Here is a 23571-nt window from a genome sequence, read left to right on the forward strand (position 1 = left end):
CCTCTAAACCGAATCTCATAAAACAAGAATCAAATTACCTGTCTTCCCTTAAGACCCCTCTTTCCACGGATCCCAGGAGCACCCTAGAATGTGAAAAAGTCAAAAGTAAATATTTGTTCCCTTCTTTGACTGGGTTGCTTGGTTTTTTGATATTGAGTTGTATAAGCTATTTATATATTTTGGATATTAACTCCCTGTCAGTCAAATTATTTGCAAATATTTTCTCCCATCCAGTAGGTTGTTTTTTTGTTTTGTTGATGGCTTCCTTTGCTGTGCAAAAGTTTTTGAGTTTAATTAGGTCCCATTCATTTATTTTTGCTTTTATTTCTTTTGCCTTAGGAGACAGATCCAAAAAAACATTTTATTTTTGGATCTGTGATTTATGGCGGAGAGTGTTCTGGTTATGTTCTCTTCTAAGAGTTTTATAGTTTCAGATCTTACTTTTAGGTCTTTAATCCATTTTGAGTTTATTTTTGTATACGGTGTGAGGAAATGTTCTAATGTTCTTTCACATGTAGCTGTCCAGTTTTCCCAGCATCCAAAGAAGACATACAGTTGGCTACCAGGCACATGAAAAGATGCTTTACACTGCTAATTATTAGAGAAATGCAAATCAAAACCACATGAGATATCACCTCACACCTGTCAGAATGGCTATCATCAAAAAGAACACAAATAACAAACGTTGGTGAGGATGTGGAGAAAATGGAATCCTCCTACATTGTTGGTGGGAATGTAAATTGGTGCAGCCACTATGGAAAGCAGTATTGGTGTTCCTCAAAAAACTCAAAATAGAACTACCATATGATTCAGCAATTTCACACCTCGGTAAATATCTGGGAAAAATGAAAACACTAATTCGAAAAGACTCAGGGACCCTGATGTTCATAGCAGCACTATTTACAATAGCCAAGATATGGAAAGCAACCCTAGTGTCCATCAACAGATGAATGGATAAATATATCCATACGTGTGTATATATATATACACACACATATGTATACATGTGCTTGTGTATACACACACACACACACATATACACATACACACAATGGAATATTACATACCCATAAAAAATGAAATTCTGACATTTGCAGCAATGTGGATGGATCTAAAAAGAGAATATTCTCTCTAAAAGAGAATATTATGCTTAGTGAAGTAAGTCAGAGAAAGACAAATACTGTGTGATAATTCCACTTATATGTGGAATCTAAAAAATGAAACACACAAATGTATATAGCAAAACGGAAAGAGACTCACAGATACAGAAAACAAACTAGTGGTTATCAGTGGGGAGAGGGAAGGATTGAGGGGCAAGATAGGGGTATGGGATTAAGAGATACAAATTACTATGTTTAAAATAGATAAGCAACAGGGATATATATTCTACAGCACAGGGAATTATAGCCATTATTTTTTAATAACCTTTAATGGAGTATAATCTATTAAAATACTGAATCAAGATGCTGTATACCTAAAAGTAATATAATATTGTAAATCAACTATACTTCAAAAAAGTAAATATTTGTTGAATCAATTAATGAGTTATTTTTTCTCAACCATCAATTTATGAAGTATGCCAAAGAGAAAAATAAGTTATCCTTTAAACTGGTGTGATATTCAGAAAAGCTTCAATGTATTAATTTAATTCAAGTGGCCCCTTTTCTTCTTCATAACAAAAATCCTGATTTTATTCAGAAATCCATCCCATCTGTATTTCCAAATGGGATCCCGCCATTCCTCTGGTGATAGTTATTTGTCCAGAGGTGGCATGCAACCAAAGTTGGTACAACCAGACAAAGGAAGTCTTATTTTCTGTACCCAACAGACAATTACCTCCTCTCTGTCTGTCTCTCTGGCTGGACATAAACAAAGGCATATTTAGCCCTTGCACTGGGAATCTTGCAATCTTATGAGAAACCAGCCTTAGGATAAAGCCAGCGTTAGTCAAGGCAAAGCAGAGAGAAGGATAATGATATCACTGTGCTCAGGATCATATTGTGCCTGGATACCACCTAACCTATGGGTTTCTGGTCATAAGAAGCAGCCGTCGGGCATAGTACTTAAGTACTCAGTCTTTGGAGCCAGAATATCTATGTTCAAATCCTGGCTCTGCTCTTATTACCTATATATAGTCTTAGGTAAGTGTGTGTCTCTGTATGCCTCATTTTCTTCATCTATAGTGAGAAAAATAATACTACCTATCTCACTGGGTGTTGTGAGATTAAAGGAGCTAATTCGTATGTACTATTTGCACAGTGCCTTGCATATATATGTAACCATTCGATAAATCATTTGCTGTTATCATTATCATCATTTATTTTAAATTTCCTCATTTTGAAGCCAGTTTGAAATGGGATCTTCTGTCACTTGCAGTCCAAAGCGTACTAACTGATAAAATCCCTTGAGACTTATAATCACTTTTACAAGCCTTAGGGACTAAGAAATATGTCAGAACCATGTAGCTTGGGATTTTTGTATATACAAACAAGTTAGCAGATATCAATAGTTGAAGTAATCCATTTACTTTAATTCAACAGTGCTTAATAAATATTCATCTAATATTCTCTATTGAAAAAAGAGTTCAAAGATGAGCAATATGACTCAGTTCATGAGGATTTCACGCATCTTTACATAATGTAGCCAAGCATTTAAGAAAAATAATTATTTTCTAAAACTTTAGTAGCTTCAGTAAATCTCAGCAGAAAACCTAAGGATAGTACAGATAGAATTATATAAGAACTTTTTCATATATACATGCATGTGTATATTATTGACTTCCAGAAAGAACTTTTTCTTCCCATTTGTTTTCAGGAGTGATTAGAACATTATTTTCTTTGGCTTTTCTCTACTTAAATATTTCATAACATAATAACAACACCCAGTTAGCTATACCATTCATGGTTTTAGTGAGAATTTTGAAGTAGCCTAATAATATTAGGACATGGTACCTATAATAGGCAGAATATCACAAAAGGGTCTTATATTTATGATTTGAGACAGTCTTGATATATTCATATAAGCTAGTCGAAATTACTGAGTGTGATTATAGGCATTGTGCCTACTGATAGTGTCACAGGGATCCTTGAATTCAAGATGATGACATTTTGCAAGGACATATAACTTTCATTTATTTATTACATCAATTACTAGAAATAACTTCAATCCAACAGGTCAGGGAAGGATTGTATCATATGCAGTACAGTAATTAACAATGTAAACTATATATACTCCTTTGGGTCTATAAGAAGCAGTTCAATTCTTTGCATGATAGATTGGAAACATCATCTGTAAGTCTGCTGTGTTACATAGCAGTTAAGTGGCTTAGCTGTAGGATCACACTGAAGATATTGTTTGCAAGTGAAAGAAATGACCTGTGCACTCACCACAGGAATATCTTCACCTCTTATCACCAAAGACAACTAAACATTTTGATTGTCATTACAGCACATGTAAACTCTGAATGTTTCTTCTCTGTGGAGGCATTCACAAGTAACTACAAGAAAATGTGATTTAATTCACTTACTCAAAAAGCTATACATTTGAAATATTCATCTAGCAAAGAATAATCTGATTTATTTTCATTTGCAAAAATCAGTTTCCAGATATGAAAAAAATTTTGCCTGAACAGCACTTGTATAATAATAGAGTTAAATGCTAAATTCTGAATATGATTGTTTTCAAACCTGAGAATATGCTAATATTGTTTATTCTACTTGTTTTTAATTAATATTGACAGTGTAGATGAAGAAATGCAGCTAGAAATCACTGAACTGCATATGTCACTGAAAACTAGATATGACGAAGTTGGAATGCCAGAACTCTGTATGTATCTTGGTTAATTTTTATAAGTAGAACAAACCATTTGGAAAAGATTCTACTTTATTCACAAGTACCTACATTTATGAACAGCTATCTTCCACTATTAAATTAAACAAAAAAATATATCTTTCGAAGTTGATTTATTACACATTGTATTGTAAAATACAAACCCTGCTAAGAGTTTATACTCAAATCAAAGATCAATTACAAAATAAAATTTTCATAATTAGATAATATCAATTTGTGTTTTTTAAAAGTTAAATTTAAAGTTGCTAACCATAAATATTTATATCACCTCACATTTCAGTAAAATTTAAGAGAGTTTAATTATATTTCTGGTAGGTGACTTTCCTTAAAGCTGGCTTGTTTCACTGCCTGACATCTGGGTTTATGAGCCCTGTTATACTTTATCCTAAGTATATCACATTAGAAATAATATTTGAAGGAAACAGACTTACTCTTTCTCCTTCAGGTCCCAGTTGTCCTACTTCTCCAGGAGAGCCAATGAAACCCTTAAAGTAAGCAAATAATCTTTGTATTATCTCACTTAAATATTCACCCTGTAAATAATTCTAAATAGAGATACTTAAAATTTATTCCTAGTAATATGAAATTATAAGGCATAACAGTTTGAATAATCTTGTGTCTTTTCTTCTAGAAATTACAGCTCAATCTTTTCATTAAAAAAAAAAAAAAGTAGGAAATGTAACTTAAGGCATGGTGGCTAATAAAAATCAACAAGCCCAAATTCTTTTCTACATTGAATATCACAAAGGGCAGAAGACACAGATATACAATTAACTAAAATGTAAGGCAGAATGGAGGCATCCAAGAAACAGAAGTATGGAGGAGGAAGAGATTCATTCCAATGTGGCAGGAGGTAAAAGCAGTCAGAGGAGGTTTCAAAGGAGACTGGCACCTGATGTAGGCCTGTGGAGTAGATAAAGTCTTGATAAGCAGAGGATGGAGAAAGAACACTCCAATCAGCACTACAGTAAGCAGAGATAAGATAGAGAGGACTCCGGGAGCATTTGTAAACGGTTAACTGACAGTTTCTTACATTGGAGAGAAGCAGACCCATTGTGCCCTCAGGGAGATTCCAATAGGTCTGAGAAACAAGGGGTAAAATAACAATGCAAGCTACTTTATACTACCATACTTAAGTTAGATCTCACCTGTGGCAAATAATAACCCGTTTCATCAATTTAATAAATAAAGTGTACAGTAGTTTAGAGAATAAATTAAGGAGAGTCTTAAATTTCAGACTAAGAATTTTAGACTTTATAGTTCAGATAAGAAGCTACTGGACTTTGGGGGAGTGTGGTAGTGCCCTGATGTTAAGCTGTTTTTCTAAAATATTAATCTGTGGACAGGATACAGAATACACCCCAGACAGGAAACACTGAATGTAGGAAAATGTGTTAGAATGCTGTTTCAATGGTCCAAATTTGAAGGAATGTGAGTCTGGGTCACTCATTCACAAAACATCATTTTAGTGCCCACTGTGTGCCAAGAATTGGAATTATAAAAATGAATATGAAAATCAGTGCCCTCAAGAAGTTCATGGTTTATTAGGAAAAAGAGTCATACAAATAATTGTAATATCATAAGATAATTGTGACATGATTATGTGATATGTGATGTGATAAATACAAGATATAGAAGCTTTGAAGGCAGAATGACCAACTTTGCCTAGAGGGAAGATTTAGGAAAGTTTTACAGAGGAGGCAACATTTAAGCTGAGTCTTGAAGGAAAGGAAAGGCATTTTATGCAGGGCTAACAATGTGTCATCAATCAATCAATCAAAATAAAATGACAGGGCATTTTCATAGAATTGCAAATAGTTCTGTGTGATTGGTAGGCAAGAGCGGGGGTTGGGAAGGCAACAGTGGCTACATCATGAAAAGTCTTTTATGTGATGACGGAAAGTTTGGGATTTATACTGAGTCATCAAAAAAAAAAAAATTTAGACAGGGCTTCCCTGGTGGCACAGTGGTTGAGAATCTGCCTGCCAATGCAGGGGACATGGGTTCGAGCCCTGGTCTGGGAAGATCCCACATGCCGCGGAGCAACTAGGCCCATGAGCCACAATTACTGAGCCTGCGCGTCTGAGCCTGTGCTTTGCAACAAGAGAGGCCGCAATAGTGAGAGGCCCGCGCATCGCGACGAAGAGTGGCCCCCGCTTGCCGCAACTAGAGAAAGCCCTCGCACAGAAACGAAGACCCAACACAGCCATAAATAAATAAATAAATAAATAAAAATTAAAAAAAAAAAATTTAGACAGAGTTTTGATATAATCAACTTTGCAGTTTATAGAATTCATTTGGATTATAGTGGTTCAACTGGTCTTTGTGTCTATCTATAAGATTGCGGCAAAGATGATTCTAAGGTTTATATTGGACTGATAAGCAAATGGTAACCACTGATAGAAATATGGAAAACAAATAGGAAAGCTCATAGTTTAGTAGAAAGAGGATGAGTTCTGTTAGTCATTTTGAGATTGTGGTGATGAGGAGGCATTCAAATTTAATTATCTTGGCAAGGAATTGGAGATGTGGGACTCATAGAAAGAGCTCACAGAGTGATATAAGATTTGAAGGGCAGGGGCTTCCCTGGTGGCATAGTGGTTGAGAATCTGCCTGCCAATGCAGGGGACACGGGTTCGAGCCCTGGTCTGGGAAGATCCCACATGCCGCGGAGCAACTGGGCCCGTGAGCCATAACTACTGAGCCTGCGCGTCTGGAGCCTGTGCTCCGCAACAGGAGAGGCCGCGATAGTGAGAGGCCCGCGCACCGCGATGAAGAGTGGTCCCCGCTTGCCGCAACTGGAGAAAGCCCTCGCACAGAAACGAAGACCCAACACAGCCAAAAATAAATAAATAAATAAATAAAAGTTAGCTTAGATTTGAAGGGCAGATGGGTCAGAAGCCTTAAGGGTAGAATAGAGCTCTTAGGAGGAAACAAAGAGAAATTTCCCTGAACCACTGAGAGGCTGAAATGGATGGAGATGGGAGAAGAAAAATGGTTTTATGAATACAGCGGAAACCCAAGGTATAAAAGAATTTGAAGAAGAGATACAGGAGGCCATTTTGACTAAATTCGAAATAAAGTCTACTTATTTTGACTTAGAGAATGGGTGACTTTTCAGAGTAAATTTTTCCATAATAGTATACATTAAGAAAGAACTCAGGTTTTAAAAAAGTAAATGTCATTTGTACACCTAGAACAGCATTATTCACAATAGCCAAAAGGTGGAAGCAACCCAAATGTTCAACAGATGAAAAGACAAACAAATGTGGCATATACATACAATGGAATATTATTCAGCCTGAAAAAGTAAGGATATCTTGATGCATGCCACAGGGTGGATGAATCTCAAAGACAATCATGCTAAGTGAAATAAGCCAGTCATAAAAGGATAGATATTATATGATTCCACTTAAATGAAGTACATAGAGTAGTCAAACTCATGGAGATAGAAAGTTGAATGGTTGCCAGGAGCTGGGGGGAAGGGAGAATGGGGAGTTACTGTTCAATAGATATAAAGTTTCAGTTTGGGAAGATGAAAAAGTTCTGGAGATGGATGGTGGTGATGGCCGCACCGCAATGTGAATGTACTTATTGCCTCCCGCTATGGACTGAATGTTTATGCCCCTCAAAATTCATACATTGAAGCCTAATCCCCAATACGATGGTATTTGGAGGTGGGACCTTTGGGAGGGAATTAGATCATGAGAGTAGAGCCCTCATGAATGGGATTACTGCCCTTCTAAAATGAGATATGAAAGAAATATGATTGCTCTCTCTGCCACATAAGGATACAGCAAGAAGGCAGCACTCTACAAGCCATGAGGTGGGCCCTCATGAAACACTGGATCTGCCTTCCCAGACTGAAGAACTGTGACATATAAATGTTTGTTGTTTAAGTCACCCAGTCTATGGTCATTTTTATTATAGCAGCCTATGACACCAGTGAACTTACATTTAAAAATAATTAAAATGGCGAATTTTATATTAAATATGTATTACCACAATATTTTTTTTAAAAGTAAGTGTCTCAGGAAACATTTCTAAGTTTCCTGGAATAAGAACCATGGGAAGCATTTAGTTCCTGAGGGTGAAAGCTAGTTGGGTGTTGCCACAGTAAGACGAGCACTTTTCTTTGACAAGGAAAAACACCTTTAAAATTCCTATGTTCTACAGAGTGTATGAATGAATAAGCATAAAATAAAATAAAAGAGAAAAAATAGTTTCCTTCTAATTAACTTCAATGATAAAACATCTATAATTTGTTTGCTTGAAAGCCAAGCATCTGAAGGATGGGGAAGGTTTCTTTTAAAATGAAGCATCCAAAAGTATTTCTCATACCAAAACGTTTACGATTATGATGACAAGCTACATGTACTTTCAGAAATATCACCTACAGGTGGCCTCAAGTTTAAAAACAGTTAACTTTTGTTTTAATATACACAACTGGAGTTTTGCTTATAAATAAAAAGATCAAACACCCTAACTGATGTACACTTCTCAGTAAACTAAATACTCAACTGAAAACTCAGGAGCTAAAAAGTCAGACCTCTACTCAACAAAGTCTGCACAGAGTACCAGCACAGCATTTTACAAGTAAAGATTTTAAAGGGAACAATGCTATGCATAATTATGTAGGTGTTTCATAAAGGTTTCTTGATAATTATTATGCTGATTCTAACAGAAATAAAATGTCAGCAGCATCCACAAAAGAAATCATATGGGGTTGTGGTCATTCTCAAAACACTACCACTAAATTGGAGTTTAGTGTAATGTAATGTAAATTGGAGTTTAGTGTAATGAAACAAGGAACATAAAAAATAATAAGGGACTTCCCTGGCAGTCCAGCAGTTAAGACTCCATGCTTCCAATGCAGTGGACGCGGGTTTGATCCCTGGTCGGGGAAGTAAGATCCCACATGCCATACAGCCAAAAAATTAAAAAATTAAACAAAAAACACATATGCTTTTGCTTTTTTGGACTGAAGGTTGTATATCCAGGTAGAGGCAATTTTGTGTCACCAGCAGGGCCACTAAAAGGTTGGGGGAGGCCTACATACTTCTACTTTTTGAGCCACCTAGCACCTTATTACACAAAGAAATACCAAAGGAGGGTTACAAAATGATTTATTTTAAACATCTACATTTTTAAAATAATTATCTTAACACCAAAAAATGCAGTCAAACAATGATGCCAGTCAAAAGGTAATTTATCATGATTTATAAAAATATTAATTCATATTGTATAGCATGTGGTATAGTCCAGTAACAGGACCCAAATTAAATGAAAAGCATAATCCTGTCAGTGTGATTTTATGATTTTTGTCTTTTTAACCATATTTGGAGTTAATGTCTAAAGTCTACATTTGAGACTCTTCGTGAATATGAAACCTAGAGAAATGACTCTTCTGACTCTTCCCTCACTCCCAAAGTAAAATTAAAGGATTAAATCAATTAAATTAGTCAGAAAAGGATTAGATTTGGGTTTTTTTTAATGCTTTTATGAAGTTGGCCATCAAAACCTAAAAAAACTTAAAAAGGGTTACAACCTACACTATAATTTTCAGTACAAATGGGGAAAAAAGCAACAAAAGGATGTATAATATAGTACAAAAATGATATAAAGAAGAATTAGAAAAGTTATAGGAATCACTGAAGCAAGATGAGAAAATGTAGTAAGAGAAAACTGCACAGTGCCAAGTAACAGGTCTAGGAGTTTAGCTCACATGCAGAAGAAACTCCCAAATTCCAATAATAATGATAAAATCTGCATAGAAAGTGCATGCCATGTGCTAGGCACTGTGCCTTAAGAATATTAATTAAGCTCAGGTAGTTCTCATAACCACCTAAAGGTAGGTTTCATTATCACCTTTTAATAAGGTAAGAAAAATGAGGCACAGAAGGGTTGAATGACATCTAAGGTCACAAAACTAGTAAACAAGGGGTTAAGAAAAAAAAAAAAAAGTGGTCCTTGTCTAACTCCAAAGCCCATGTTCTTTGTCCACTAATCTCTTCTTGCTTTCCAAATCCAAGTGAATATGTGCTTTCCGTGCAGTTTCCAATAAAGAATACATGACTTTTCCCCATTACATTTCCACTTAATGCAAGGGTGGAGACAGCATGGGATAGTAAAACAGTACAGAGCTGAAGGTGAGAAAACGCTGGTCTGAGTTCTGCTATGACTTTGTCAAATCATGTCGGTTCTATAGCTTACTGTTTTCTCATCTGTAAGATGGAGACAATACACGTGTTCTGCTACTTCATAGGATTGATAGCAAAAGAAATATGAAGTATTTGAAAATGTTTAAGAATTTTTTTAAAAATTAAGGCATCGTTATAGTACATACTGTCTAAATACTTTTTGTTTTCCTTATTTCGAAAAGGTATTTTAGATAATATAAGGCAGATGCAGATTCCGGAAAATAACTGGCTATTAAAAATAGAGAATTTTGGGCTTCCCTGGTGGTGCAGTGGTTGAGAATCTGCCTGCCAATGCAGGGGACACGGGGTCGAGCCCTGGTCTGAAAAGGTCCCACATGCCGTGGAGCAACTAAGCCCGTGAGCCACAACTACTGAGGCTGCGTGTCTGGAGCCTGTGCTCCGCAACGAGAGAGGCCGCGATAGTGAGAGGCCCGCGCACCGCGATGAAGAGTGGCCCCCGCTCGCCGCAACTAGAGAAAGCCCTCGCACAGAAACGAAGACCCAACACAGCCATAAATAAATAAATTAATTAATTAATTAAAAAAAAAGAAATAGAGAATTTTAAAAACAAAAATTTTAGTTTACTAATTTTTCCTAGAACCAGCTTTGATTTTAATTTGTGGCACACTACATAACACATCACAGTAATTTTTTTTGTTTTATTCCCTTAATGATTAAAAGTGGCTAACAACTTCTTTAACGGTTGGAAGTGCAATGGTATATGCTTGAATGTGATAAGCCCATTTCTTTCTCTGCAGATATTTCTTTACTCCAGATAGCTTTTGTATTATTATCTCAGCCTTGAGTGAGAATTTTTTGCCTCTTCATATTTCTTTCATCATTATTTCTTAGGTCTATATACGTCCACACATAAATAATACTACAAATGCTTAAAGAGCATATTTTCAACATACCAGACGTTTTGCTAGGAGCTAGCAAAATAAATGATGTAGATGTAGGAGCTATCAAAGAATGATGTAAAACCTACCACCATAAGACTGCTCTCTATAGCCTTAACAGTAAAAATATCTATTTAATAAGTGTGTTTCTTTCCAGGCTAAACCTGCATTACATTCAAAGTTTCTATGGAAGTGTGAAAATACGTATTTTGTACACTTCATTCTACTCATATGCAAGCATACTTAACAAAATGATGAAAATGCTTACTTACTCGTACACCTTTAGGTCCTGGATTACCTTCTGGTCCAGCTAAACCCTAGTGTGAATAAAAGGCATCATCATCATACTACAGTACTTTTTAAAAAGTTGTAGATAGATTAATAAAAAGGGCATATAAAAGGTATCATTTTCACAAGTATAAACTTCAGAACTCTGGATACTTAATGAAGACTATATACATTCAAGGAATTTTAGAATTTCAGAACCAAAAGAGGCACTGTATATAATCTATACACAAATATATTTTAGATATCTAAATAAAGTAGATTAACACATTGTCAGTAACAAAAATTATTTTTTCAGTTATTTCTTATTGGAAAACTGTGTTCTTTTAAAACACTTCTAATTAACTTATCTAAAATACATTTTAGATATATAAAAAGTATATAAAAATATAAAGATTTTATATAAATGTAGTTTTCTAGTATGCTAAATGAATAATTTCAAGAGTAAGTAATCAATTCATGAAAGTCTAAGAAAGAAAATTTGTTCTCTTATTAATCTATATGAAGTAGCTAGAGAAAGTTAGAAATTAGAGTGAAATAAATATGAAATGATTAGAATGAATTTTCACAACAGTATACAAAGACTTGAATCCAGTTCAGATAAAAGTATTCAGATAGTGGTATGTGTAGTGCTGCCAACTGTGTCCCAAGTGTTTATAGTTGTATTATTAAAAAATGTTGCTTATCATATAGAGTCTTAACTTGTACCATCACTTCATTTTAGTCAGTGGCAGTACTGTAAAATCAGTAGCAGGGTTGTTTTAACATTTTATTAGCCCACTGGGCATTTTAACTTAGAAGGTTCCATTGTATATTAGTCACATCAAACCTGTTTAAAAATCCTACTCCCATTTTAAGCAAAATTTTCTGCAGTAAAATTTTTGAAGGATTTTTACAATTTTGATATTAGAATTTTTGGAATTATTTTGCTACGAGTAATTCATTATTTAATAAAAGTAAACCAATTATCATTTGAATATTAACTCTTGAAATCAGAACATACAATGTATTAACCAAGAGGAACATAAAAAGAGAAGTTTAAATATAGTTACCTCACCTGCCTGCCAGGGTAACCACGTGAACCAATATTACCAGTGAATCCTGGAATTCCCTAAAATGAAAAATAATAAAACAATACAACAAAGTCAAAAGAAACCCAAGGAAACAAAATTGGTGCATTCATAATACCCAAGTTTGGAAAGAATATTTTTTCCATATAAAAATTCTAAGGGTCCTACACATTGCTTATCTGATTGAAGTCATCTATTTAAAATGAAAATGAGATAAAATTGCTAAATAAAAATAAACACAACTATTATATTAGGGACTTAAATGAGACACTGATTATTAGTAATGATAAATCTAGGGTAGAAAAATACAGTGATACATAACTTTTAAAAAACATATTAGAGGGCTTCCCTGGCGGCGCAGTGGTTGATAATCTGCCTGCCAATGCAGGGAACACGGGTTCGAGCCCTGGTCTGGGAGGATCCCACATGCCGCGGAGCAACTGGGCCCGTGAGCCACAATTGCTGAGCCTGCGCGTCTGGAGCCTGTGCTCCGCAACAAGAGAGGCCGCGATAGTGAGAGGCCCATGCATCGCGATGAAGAGTGGCCCCCACTTGCCGCAACTAGAGGAAGCCCTCGCACAGAAACGAACACCCAACACAGCCATAAATAAATAAATAAAATTAAAAAAAAATTTATGATACAACTTACTTTAAAAAAAAACATATTAGAGAAATGGTGACAGCAGTGATAAATTTCATAGATTCTTTATTATGTAAAATTCATTTCCTGTTTGTTGTTTGGAAAAGAGATCATAAAAGACACTAGCTCTTTTGCCCCTCTGATCTGAAGTATACAGAAGAGTGTTACCTCTGGTTTAACAATAGAAATACTTTGAAATTCCTAAAATTTGGAAAATCTAGAGAAAAAACAGACCAAGAAAAAGGCAAATGGAGCATCACAGTGGAAAGTTTTTGCCCTCCCATTCCATTAGACTTGTAGGCTCCTAATTTGTCCTTCTCTCCACTTTTCTCAGAATCCATCTCTCAGTTTTGTTTTCTCTCATTTCTCCCTGTTGTCTCCCACTTCCTTCCCTTGTTCCAACAATTACCATTTACTTAGCACTTTTTTATGTGCCAATCCTATGCCACGCACTTTACGTCTACTTTACATCTATGAGATAGATACTATTTTCTCCATTTTACATTTGAAGAAACTAAGATACAGAGAAGTTACGAAACCTGCCCAAGATGGCACAGTGAGTAAGTAGCAGAGCCTAGATGTGAACCCAGACAATCTGACAAAAGTTGTCACGTGTGTGTATGCACAAACACACATATATATACATGTGCACACATACATACATATATACATATACATACAGACATCTATACATATATATGGCAATGAACAACTTAACAGAATGTGAATAAACAGTTGCCTTCTGAGAAGTACAAAAAATTTTCATCTACATGTAGAGAGATTATACCCTATAAATTTCAGAAACCATATTTATGTACTAGATATTACCTTATTAATATTATATATAATACATATTTTATTCCTATAACAGCATTTATTGAGCACCTATCATGTGCCAGGCACTATTTCAAGAATTTTATATGTATTATCTTATTTAATCTGCTCAAACCCTATAAGGTAGATACCATTATCCCTATTTTACAGATGCGAAAAACAAGACATGAAGTGTTTGTCATCAGTGGGAAGTCACTCAGCTAGTAAGTAGAAAGCCAGAATTTAAATCAGCAAGTCTAACTCCAGAGACCACCATTCAAGGCTGCCTCCCTAGTATAGGTTTGAAGTGCAAGTAACTTAAAGTAGTACTCTAAGGAAAGCCCTCTAATTATGAGACTTGCTTCAGTCTATTTACAACTGCTTCCTTTGTTCCCCATCCAATTCTAAAACACACAGGCCTATATCCAGACATCCACAAAACCTTATACTTGGGTATGCCAATAGAAAAGACTGAAATAAATTTAAAAAGCTGTTTTTATTTTGTAGGTTCCGGCTAATGCCAATCACCATCCCTTTCATTAGTTTCCTAGCCAACTTAGGTTAACTGACCTCAATTAAAAAGCAATCTGTTATAAGACATAAATGAAATCTGATTTTGAACGGATTTTCATAGAGGATGTTAAGACAACATGTAGAGATATAACACATTCCAGCTGCACAGAGAAATACACAAAAGGACACCACTGGATGACTAAATCCTGCTCTACTGGAATAGCAGTAAACAAAGTCAACGAGTAAGCTTTCAGCAGTCTTATGTGGCACAAACATATTCTAAGCCAACCACACCCTAAAATCACTTGGACAACCAGAGCAGCTCAAAAGAAACTCAAAACAAACACTATACCTCAATTCACTCTGCATTTAAAAAATGGCTCACTTAAATCTGTAGATCGAATGGAGGAATTCAGACACAAAGTTATATCTCTACCCCTGGAAAAATCAGGAATAATAAACCTGCCCCAATCCCACTTCTCACTCTAAGAATTAAAGCACACGCTCTGAGTCAGTCAGACTTCACTGAGTCCCAGCACTGCCAGCATGGGTCCTCCCTATCTCTTAGTTTTTTTCATTAGTAAAATACAATAATAATATCTAGGTCACAGGATTATGGTGTAGAGAGAAGAGAACAATGTGTAAAAATATATTTAAAAGCAGGTGTAACTGCAATAATTCTTAGTGTTGTAGAGTATTAAATGAGTGAACATATGGAAATATTAAATAAATAATTATACTACTTGAAGTTCCAGTTAACAGTAGTACAGTTTGGCAACTAATAAAGACTCCGTAAATGACAGCTCTTATTACTAGAGCTTGCCCAGATAGTATAATTACTTTCCTAAGTGTTTGCTGGCCAGTTTAGAGATATTTACAAATTTTCCAGAAGGGAATGTCTCCTAGCTAATTAGTTACGCTCCTCTTAATGTCCACAGTGTTTCCACAGTTAAAATGCAAAATGATTTTAGTTGTCCCTCACAGTTATCACCAATTTTGTCTTTTTTCTTCTGGAAATAAATAAAATAGAAAGAACTGATTCCAATAATACATATTCCAACCTTTAAAACTGATTTCAGACTCTTCTCAAAAGCATACCACCCGCAGAACAATGACATGTATACTAACAAAATCAGGTTATAAAACAGTTGCGAGTAAACTGGTCAGTACTGACAAATGGTCAATTTTTCACTTACTTGTGATGTGTCAGGTTTTCTTCATTGAAATCTACACAGAATTTCTGCCAAAGCAGTATTCTAGGGATTTATTTTTCCTCCCCAGGAACTAATCCCTCCTGCCCTTCTGATTTTTTTTTCCCATAAATACTCAAATGCTTTTCAGCACTCATTTGATCTTCAGGAAACTGAGATTTTACTTGCTACAGATACATATATCGCTTGCCATGTCTAGTAATTAGCAATCTTGAAAAATTGTGCCTCAGGGACTGAGTAGAGTGTATTGTCCCTCTTACAATGAATAAAAGAGAAAACTGGCTTTATTTCTTCATTTATCTTTCCCTCAGGGATAATCCATCATTTTTCTTTCTGGAGCTCCCTTTAGGGCTTCCTGAGGCTCTTTGCTAAATCTCCAATAACGATTTGTCACCTTAGTTAGTATCTAATCTCCTACACTTTTCACTGATTTATTCATACTGGCCTAGTATATATTGTATTGAAAACAAGAGATATGACTTTATTTCTTCCTATGACATAATGATACATTATTTTATGGTGGGAGAGAGAAGGAATAACATGATCAAAAACTAAATAGTTCCCAAACTATTTTGACTTTTACATATGTGTGTATGTGTAGAATAGACAACAAACAGCAGATGTCCCATTCTAGTTTGGATTGTTATTAAAATTTATTTGCATTCCTTCATGCAAGGGTAGGGAACTAACAGCTGTGGATAGACTTCGGAGAATGGGAAAGCCCCTGAAACGTACAGAAAAATCAGTGCATATGTGTGTGTGCATATGTGTGTGTGCGCATGCATGGATAATCCGGGGACAGGATACACAGCATTTATGAGATTCTCACAGTGGTTTATGAACAACGGAAGTTTAAGACTGCTGTTCTGGAGCATGTTAGGCAGACAGTGAAAGTCAGTCTAAGATATGAAAAAGAACCCACAAGATTTAATAGATAATAAATTAGAAGTTTTTCCTATACTAAACAGAGTAAAAAGCATTAAGAAAAATTGAAAGAGTTACATGGGGGAAAATAATTTCTCAGTGGAGTTCCCTACCATGTGTCTTTTTCACTGGAGAAGATGCAAGTCTTATAAAGGAAGAATACTTACTTGTTCACCTCGGAGTCCTGGGAGCCCTGGATGTCCTTTGAGACCCTGCAAGGGTAAAGGTGAAGACATACTATGAAAAGTAAACCCATTTGAGCCAAATAACTAACCACAGTTGTCTTTCACCCCAACTTTTGGTTTTCCCATTAATACAAATGTAATTCTTACTAATCTATTTCTTATTAAATGTAATCTTTTAAATTTAATAAAAATTTAATTTTTATTAAATAATAAATTCGTATTAGTAATTCTTAATTAATTTGGAGTGTTATTTGAATGATTTGTTATCAACTAAAATGGTTACATAGTATTGAATTTTAAAAAACAGCATCTTTTATAAAAGGCTGGTATCTAGCAATGGATCTGCTAAGTTTTTCTGAAGCTTTTTAAAAGTTGGTTTTAGTTCATTAATGCTGAAACAGAATGCCCTCAGGCATAATCTGCTTGTAATTATTGAAAAACTGGCAGTTTCAGGCAGTTTCCAGGCAGTTTCTCTAATCTAAAACATTGTCATAACATTCTATGAATGAGTGAATAAAAAGAGGCTGCTCACAGGTCCATCAAAAGGGTTTTATAAAGCTGTCTAAGAAATCAGTAACAAATGTTATATATCAATCGTACCTCAATAAAAAAAAGAAATTAGTAACAAAAAATTTTCCAAATAAGAACCAAAATCAAATCTTAATTAACACCCAAAGATATAAAAGAGATAATAACTTTTATCCTCTAGAAAGATACTCTATGAGTGAAAGAAAGGAAGCTAAAAGAAAGGACAGGAAGAAAGAAATAAAGGACACTTCAGAGCATATTTGTACAGCTCTAATCAACAATCAGGAAATCAACCTGCTGTTTACTAGATTTTGGTGTATATAAAAGAACAAGAAAAAGTTCCTTTTTAAAAGAACCTTTTAGGATTTTAAGCAAACCTCAAAAACCTGAAATAAATTATAGTTAGTTTATAAATATCAGAAACTTCAAATTAATGTACTGCAAACTGAAGATAAGTTTTTGGAGTTTTAAGATATAGAGTAACAGAGTAAAAAGAGTCATTCAGGATTAATCACAGAGGGTTTATGAACTTGGATTAATGAATTAGAGAAGGAAATGATACTCTTGGGACAATGGGGAAATTAGAAGAGGTACCTATTTGAAAAATAAGGAAATGATTTAAGCAGGTTTTGAGGTGATAAACTTAAAACAAAAGTAAATGTTTAAGTAGAGAGGTCTCTTGGGAACCAGAGAGAAGACCAGAAATGTAAGAAGGCAAGTTGGAGACAAAAATTTTTGTGTTATCTGTATATGTAAGCATATTTGTAACAAGGGAATAACAGAAGGAAAAAGCAAGAGGGCAGAGGAAATGCCCTGTCCTCTGGGAGCTCTGTTCTTTCATGATTAGGCTATTAGAGATCAGAGAAGTGGCCATGAGAAAGAAGGGGGAAAAAAGAGGGGGAAAAAGGAACGAAGGCACAAAGAAATTTCACTGAGCCACTATGTACCAGACATTGCACCAGCCACTTCCAAATACCTCACCTAATTCTATGGCAATCCTATGAAGTAGGTATCTTCTTCATTTTTACGGATGAGAAAACTGAGCACTGAGAAATTAAATGATATGACCAAAGTCATGTAGGTAGTAAGGTGGAATCATGTCAATTTGACAGTTAGATTTATCAAGAATTGAGCAACCTGCCCTTCTATTTACTTAATATGCCTATATTTGTCTCAGACTCAAATGCAGGCTGTCCTCATTCTCACCAAATGTTCAAACATTAATTTTAGACAACCAAGACAAATCAACAAAAGGGATTATATATCATAAATCATGGTATTATTAAAGTTATACATTTACCACCAGCATCTTATATACCCACAATTTCACTGAGTTTGTACATTTTTTAAGATAGCTAAAGACCAGCCTAATTACAAAATACAAGACATACATTGTTCTCAGTTGTCCAAATGTTACACAAGATTCTACAAGTAAAATATACACAAAGCTTTTAATAATGGGAAATAAGAAATGTCCTCAGCACTAAGATAGTGGTGGTGGCTCCCCTGGATGAGGCAGCAGCTCTAGAAGGATGGAGTTCCTAAGAGAGTGTCAGGAAGATGAGAAATGAGGAGCCAGGGCGAGAGGTACACAGGTAGAGAAACTCTCTGCCATGGGCCTAGTTCCTTTTCTTTTTTATTAAAAACTGTGCTTATATATTTACTTACTTGTTTTTATTTCTGTGTACTGCTGAGTCTAGCTAGCTACATGCTTCCCTTTCTTTGGCCACTTATCTGTTTCTCTGACCAGAGTTTCTTCCCTCCCCAGCCCTGGTGAAACAGAATGCAGTGGTGCTACAATTTCTTTAGCTTACTTTCCCTGAAGCAGTTTATAACAGTGAACTAGACATGTTATGTTGATCATAATATCCTCTGAATGTACAACTCCCTCTGAAGAGATTCTTCCTCATCCACAGACTCTAATATAAAGGCAGCACCAAAAAGTCATGAGCTCCCTCCTACTCCACCTCAGCCCCAGGAGATGGCTTTCAATCTAAGGGAAGCCAATATGAAGTCTGGCCAGTAGCCTATGAGGCCACTTGGAATGGAGAGTTTTGCCTAAACAGGGTGAAGCTGAGCCAATCAAATTCTTTTTTAAATTAAGTTCAACAGGAAGGAAGGAAGGAAGGAAGGAAGGAAGGGAGGAAGGGAGGGAGGGAGGGAGGGAGGGAGGATTGATTCAGGTACTTAGCTGAAGCTAGAAAGACTGACCAAGAAAGGATAAGAGGAAGAGAAGAAAGCCAAAGTATGAGTAAAAAATTTAGAGTAAGCAGAAACTATGCTGAGAAAGAAAGTTTTTGTCAGAGGAAAAGCCAGATAACACAAAAGGGCAGATGCAGAGAGAGGAGATGAGTTCAGTGCTAATAGAAAAGTACAGTAAGAGCTCCACAAACTAATGTTGCTAGATACTCAGAGCTGCTTTGAATCAGTGCCCGCCCCTACGAGGCTAAGTCATATTACAGTACCATTTTTAGATTCCATGGGTCCCTGATTTCCCTTAATGCTGTAGAGAGGATTGAAATAATTCTCTCTTCCCTGGGATAGCCTAAGTCTCCATTCTTTGCAATCAAAAGAGCTGAAGTGAAACAAAATGTTTTTGGTTTGGTTTGGTTTACTACTAATAATAATGAAAAGACCAAGCACACTGAGCTCTAGATCCAGTTTTGCCACTAAATCTCCTTTTAATTGCCAGCATTCTGTAACTAGTTGAATCTGTTAAGAAAGTCACTACTTTTTTTTTTCACCTTTCACTGAATGAAAAACAAAGGCATTTATAAGAGTCAATTCAGGCTTTGAGTCATTGGAAGAATTCAAGTAACACTGATGTATCACTGATGTACGTATCAGAGAAAAAACAGATTCAGGCTCCCATGGGCATATGACCTGAAACAAAGATGGGGACTCTGGGATGAGCAGAATGGAAAGAGAATGGGTCAGGTAGGAGGCTATTATGAGAGTCTAGGAGAAAGATGATTATAAATTAGATTTGAGGGCAGAGTTAGAGATGATATATATGCCCCTTAAAGAGTTTAAACTTAAGCTCCTGAACTATTTTATTCAATGTGGTATCCCCAGTGTCTAGAACATAGTAAGTGCTTGTTAATTAATTGATGGAAAGATTTGGATGAATAAATGAATTGATGTAAAGACTTAGAGGAATTTGAGGGTTACTTGGGGGAAAATAGATTCTAAGTATTCAATATGATATCTCAATTCTCTTAATATTGAAATGAAAGGTAATAAGTGGGAGAAAAAATATCTTCTGTTATTTTTCAATGTAATAATATTTTACTGTAATATACTGGCATTAGCACCACTATTGTATAAAAGCCTCCATGTATTCCCTAATTTGTGACTACAGGTCTCATTTGTTTTCTACTTAAATACTAGTCTGTAATATTTTAAAAAACAAAGGGAATAAGTTCCTGGGAAGAATGCCTACATTCAAGCTTTGGCATAGCTCCAATCTAAGGACGTGACACTTTATTTTTAATTTTTAAAAAATTTTTTGGCCGCGCCACGCAGCATGTGGAATCTTAGTTCCCCCACCAGGGATCAAACCCACGCCCCCTGAATTGGAAGCACGGAGTCTTAACCACTGGACCGCCAGGGAAGTCTCCCTGACACGTTACTTTTAAAAGTTTGTTTATATTGTAGTCTTTTGAAAATACTATTTGAGTCATTGTTCTTCCTATACTCACATAGGAATAATAACAAAAAAGGCCGAGTAACTAACAATGTAAGATTTTTCTCTGATAAATATACTGAAACTGATGTAAACACACATTTCTTAAGGAATGCCAATAGAAAAACTTACAAGTTCTGTTTTAGAACAGATTAAAAACTCATTATAATGAGTTATAGGGTTGTTTCAATTTTTGTTGTGATGTAAATTTGCCTTGCCAAGAACTCCAGTAATAAAAGGGGTGTAGAATCTAATTTTAATATAGAGATTTTAATTTTAATACTTATTTTAACAACAATTTAAACCCTAACAAATATGTTATCAACAGGTGACCACACAGGACCAAAAAAAGAAGATACAATTGAATCAAAATCAGAAATATTAAGGGATGGAAAAGAAAGAAACTTCAAATATATACCTGAACTACCCCCAAGTAATTAAAATTTGGATACATAAATAAAATGTTTATCCATAAGGAAAATAGTGGTACCATTTACATACAGGGCCATCCCTGCTTTGCATGGTACTAGAGGACCATGAAACTGACCATATAAGCTGAAATCATGCCAAGCAATCTTAATAATGGGAAAAACTGCAATTGTTCTGTGACCTTTAAAAATTTTTGTCAAAATGTTTCAAAGTCTCACTGTCAGTTACCTTTGTATAGGGAAATAAAAAATATGTTAAATATTAACTTAGTACAGTGTAATTTAAAACATTAGAAACAGTGAGAAATTAAAGTTCCATTTCTTAGAAAAAATTTATGAAGAGTAGTTTGAATAGTGCTTTTCTTGTATAAATAACCATACAGAGCAAGCATATATTCTATGTTTTGGCAAACTGTCATACTCCTTTCTAAGTGTGGGTCAGCTCCCAACATTTCATCCTCTGCACTTTCAATGTCATGAAATAGCTCCAAGAGTTCTTCTAACGTGAAGTTTTTTTGCTGTTGTAACCTCCTCTGGGACATGTCTGTCCTATTCATCACAACCCTTTCCTCTTATGTCAAAAAATTTGCCTTAAAAAAAGATAATAAAAACAAGTTTGCCTTTACCAAGTTCCTCTGTCTGCATATGTAGAGTCTCTCAAATGGCAGCAGTGCCCCAGGATCAGCTATTTCTTCTATAACTCCATTTATATTTGATTCTAATTTCAATTTCTGTGTTATCACTATTTATTTCATTGTACTTTTCATCTTTGTTGACCAGTTACTTTTTTTGATTATCCATTTGTGTAAAATGCCACATGAGTTTATCAGAGAGAAGGAAGCAAGACAGCTATACACTCTGCTGTCTGTGCATGAACTAACAGATGTGTCGTGTACAATCACCAACAGATTCTGAATGAAATGATGTGACCGATCACTGATCTTAATGCACATTTACTATTTATATAGTGACTTGTAAGCTGAAGAGCCAGTAGCAAAGCTTATATTTACACAGCTAATCACAGTGTGATTAATTTGAACCATGTTGTTGGGGGACTGGTGTTATTTAATTAAACCGTGTTAAGTGAAATTTGTGTATATTGGAACCATGCAAAGTGAGGAATGCTTGTATATATGTATTGAGAAAGATTCTCGATGATATAATCTCTATGTTGTCAACTTCATATATAAGTGGTTTTCTTCTTTTAACAGTTCTTTCCCCCACTAAATGCGAAGGACTTACATTCACTGAGATAAAGATTTTTCCTACATATGAGAAAGTATCCCCTTTGGCATAAGACAACTTCTCTATTACCACTCTGATTTTCTATCTTGGTCCTCCTTAGATAAACTTTAGGTTTCAGAAAGGTAGGAGCATTTGTCTCTAGAATCCACTTAAGGACTCCTAAATCACTCATATATTTCCCTTTAGCCCACTGCTACTGCACTGTTATCTGAAAGCCAGTATTAAATTGTCCTTTTCTGTAATGTAATAATAGCATTCCTCTACAAATCAGGGGATTCCAAGTATCTAATAAAATCTGTCAAACACTACAGGACTCATATGTCAGCAATGCCTTGAGGAATACAAACAAAGGTTTGTAGCCATGTTTTGGCCAAAATAACCAGGGAAGCCTATGGCAAACCAGAGAAATAGTGGTAAGACACCCATAGCTGATTGAAAAAGAAGCCTTAAGCAAGAATTCAGAATGAGATTAAAAAAAAATCAACAACCATGAACATGTAAGTACTACTTGAGGTAAGGCAATAAAGTTCCTGAAGTTTTAAGAATAGGGAGGTTAATTGTTTTCAAAAAATTAAATAGAAGAATGATCCCAGGTAACTGGAGAGATTGAAGAGAATTAAATTAGAGAATGAATAGCACACAGACCTCTCTATTCTACCCACCTCCCCGTCTTCTCGGAACATACTTCCCTCACGCCCACAACAGAATCCTGCCCACCTCTGTCCCAAGCTCCTCGCAATATTGACACATTAACCTACATTAATTAGTACTCGGTTTTCACCTTGGCCCCATCAACTCCAGCTGTAGTCCTTCTCAACTAGTTCTCGTGGAGAAAAACAGTATGACAAACTAATTCTCAAAAGGGTGCCAAATGACCGATAACAGCTTTTTCTGCAGACACAGACATTTTTTTTTAAAACCTTCTGGGAACTGAAATACTTTCAGCCAAATGAATTTATCATTAATGTTAGGATGTCAATCACAAGAGGAAAATATCTTTGGATGAAGGAACGTCTTCCAAGTCCCACAGAGTACACCACTTGGGTAGCCGCTGGCTTGCCTGTGAGGGAGTTCAGTACGTGTTGCCTTGTTCTTA

General features: G+C 35.4%; 1 protein-coding gene across 7 annotated transcripts in view; it reads right to left on the reverse strand.

The window, feature by feature from the left end:
- The window catches only part of COL24A1 (collagen type XXIV alpha 1 chain), a 389632-nt gene that overhangs the window by 301765 nt on the left and 64296 nt on the right, over positions 1-23571 (reverse strand). For all 7 annotated transcript variants that reach the window (XM_057550626.1, XM_057550622.1, XM_057550627.1 and 4 more), the window contains 5 exons: positions 16572-16616; positions 12291-12344; positions 11221-11265; positions 4281-4334; positions 39-83 (listed from right to left, as the gene is read on the reverse strand). In XM_057550626.1, coding sequence (XP_057406609.1) covers positions 39-83; positions 4281-4334; positions 11221-11265; positions 12291-12344; positions 16572-16616 — 243 coding nt within the window. The remainder of the gene's footprint in view (positions 1-38; positions 84-4280; positions 4335-11220; positions 11266-12290; positions 12345-16571; positions 16617-23571) is intronic.

Source organism: Balaenoptera acutorostrata, chromosome 1 (genome assembly GCF_949987535.1).
Source record: "Balaenoptera acutorostrata chromosome 1, mBalAcu1.1, whole genome shotgun sequence".
Taxonomy (NCBI): domain Eukaryota; kingdom Metazoa; phylum Chordata; class Mammalia; order Artiodactyla; family Balaenopteridae; genus Balaenoptera; species Balaenoptera acutorostrata.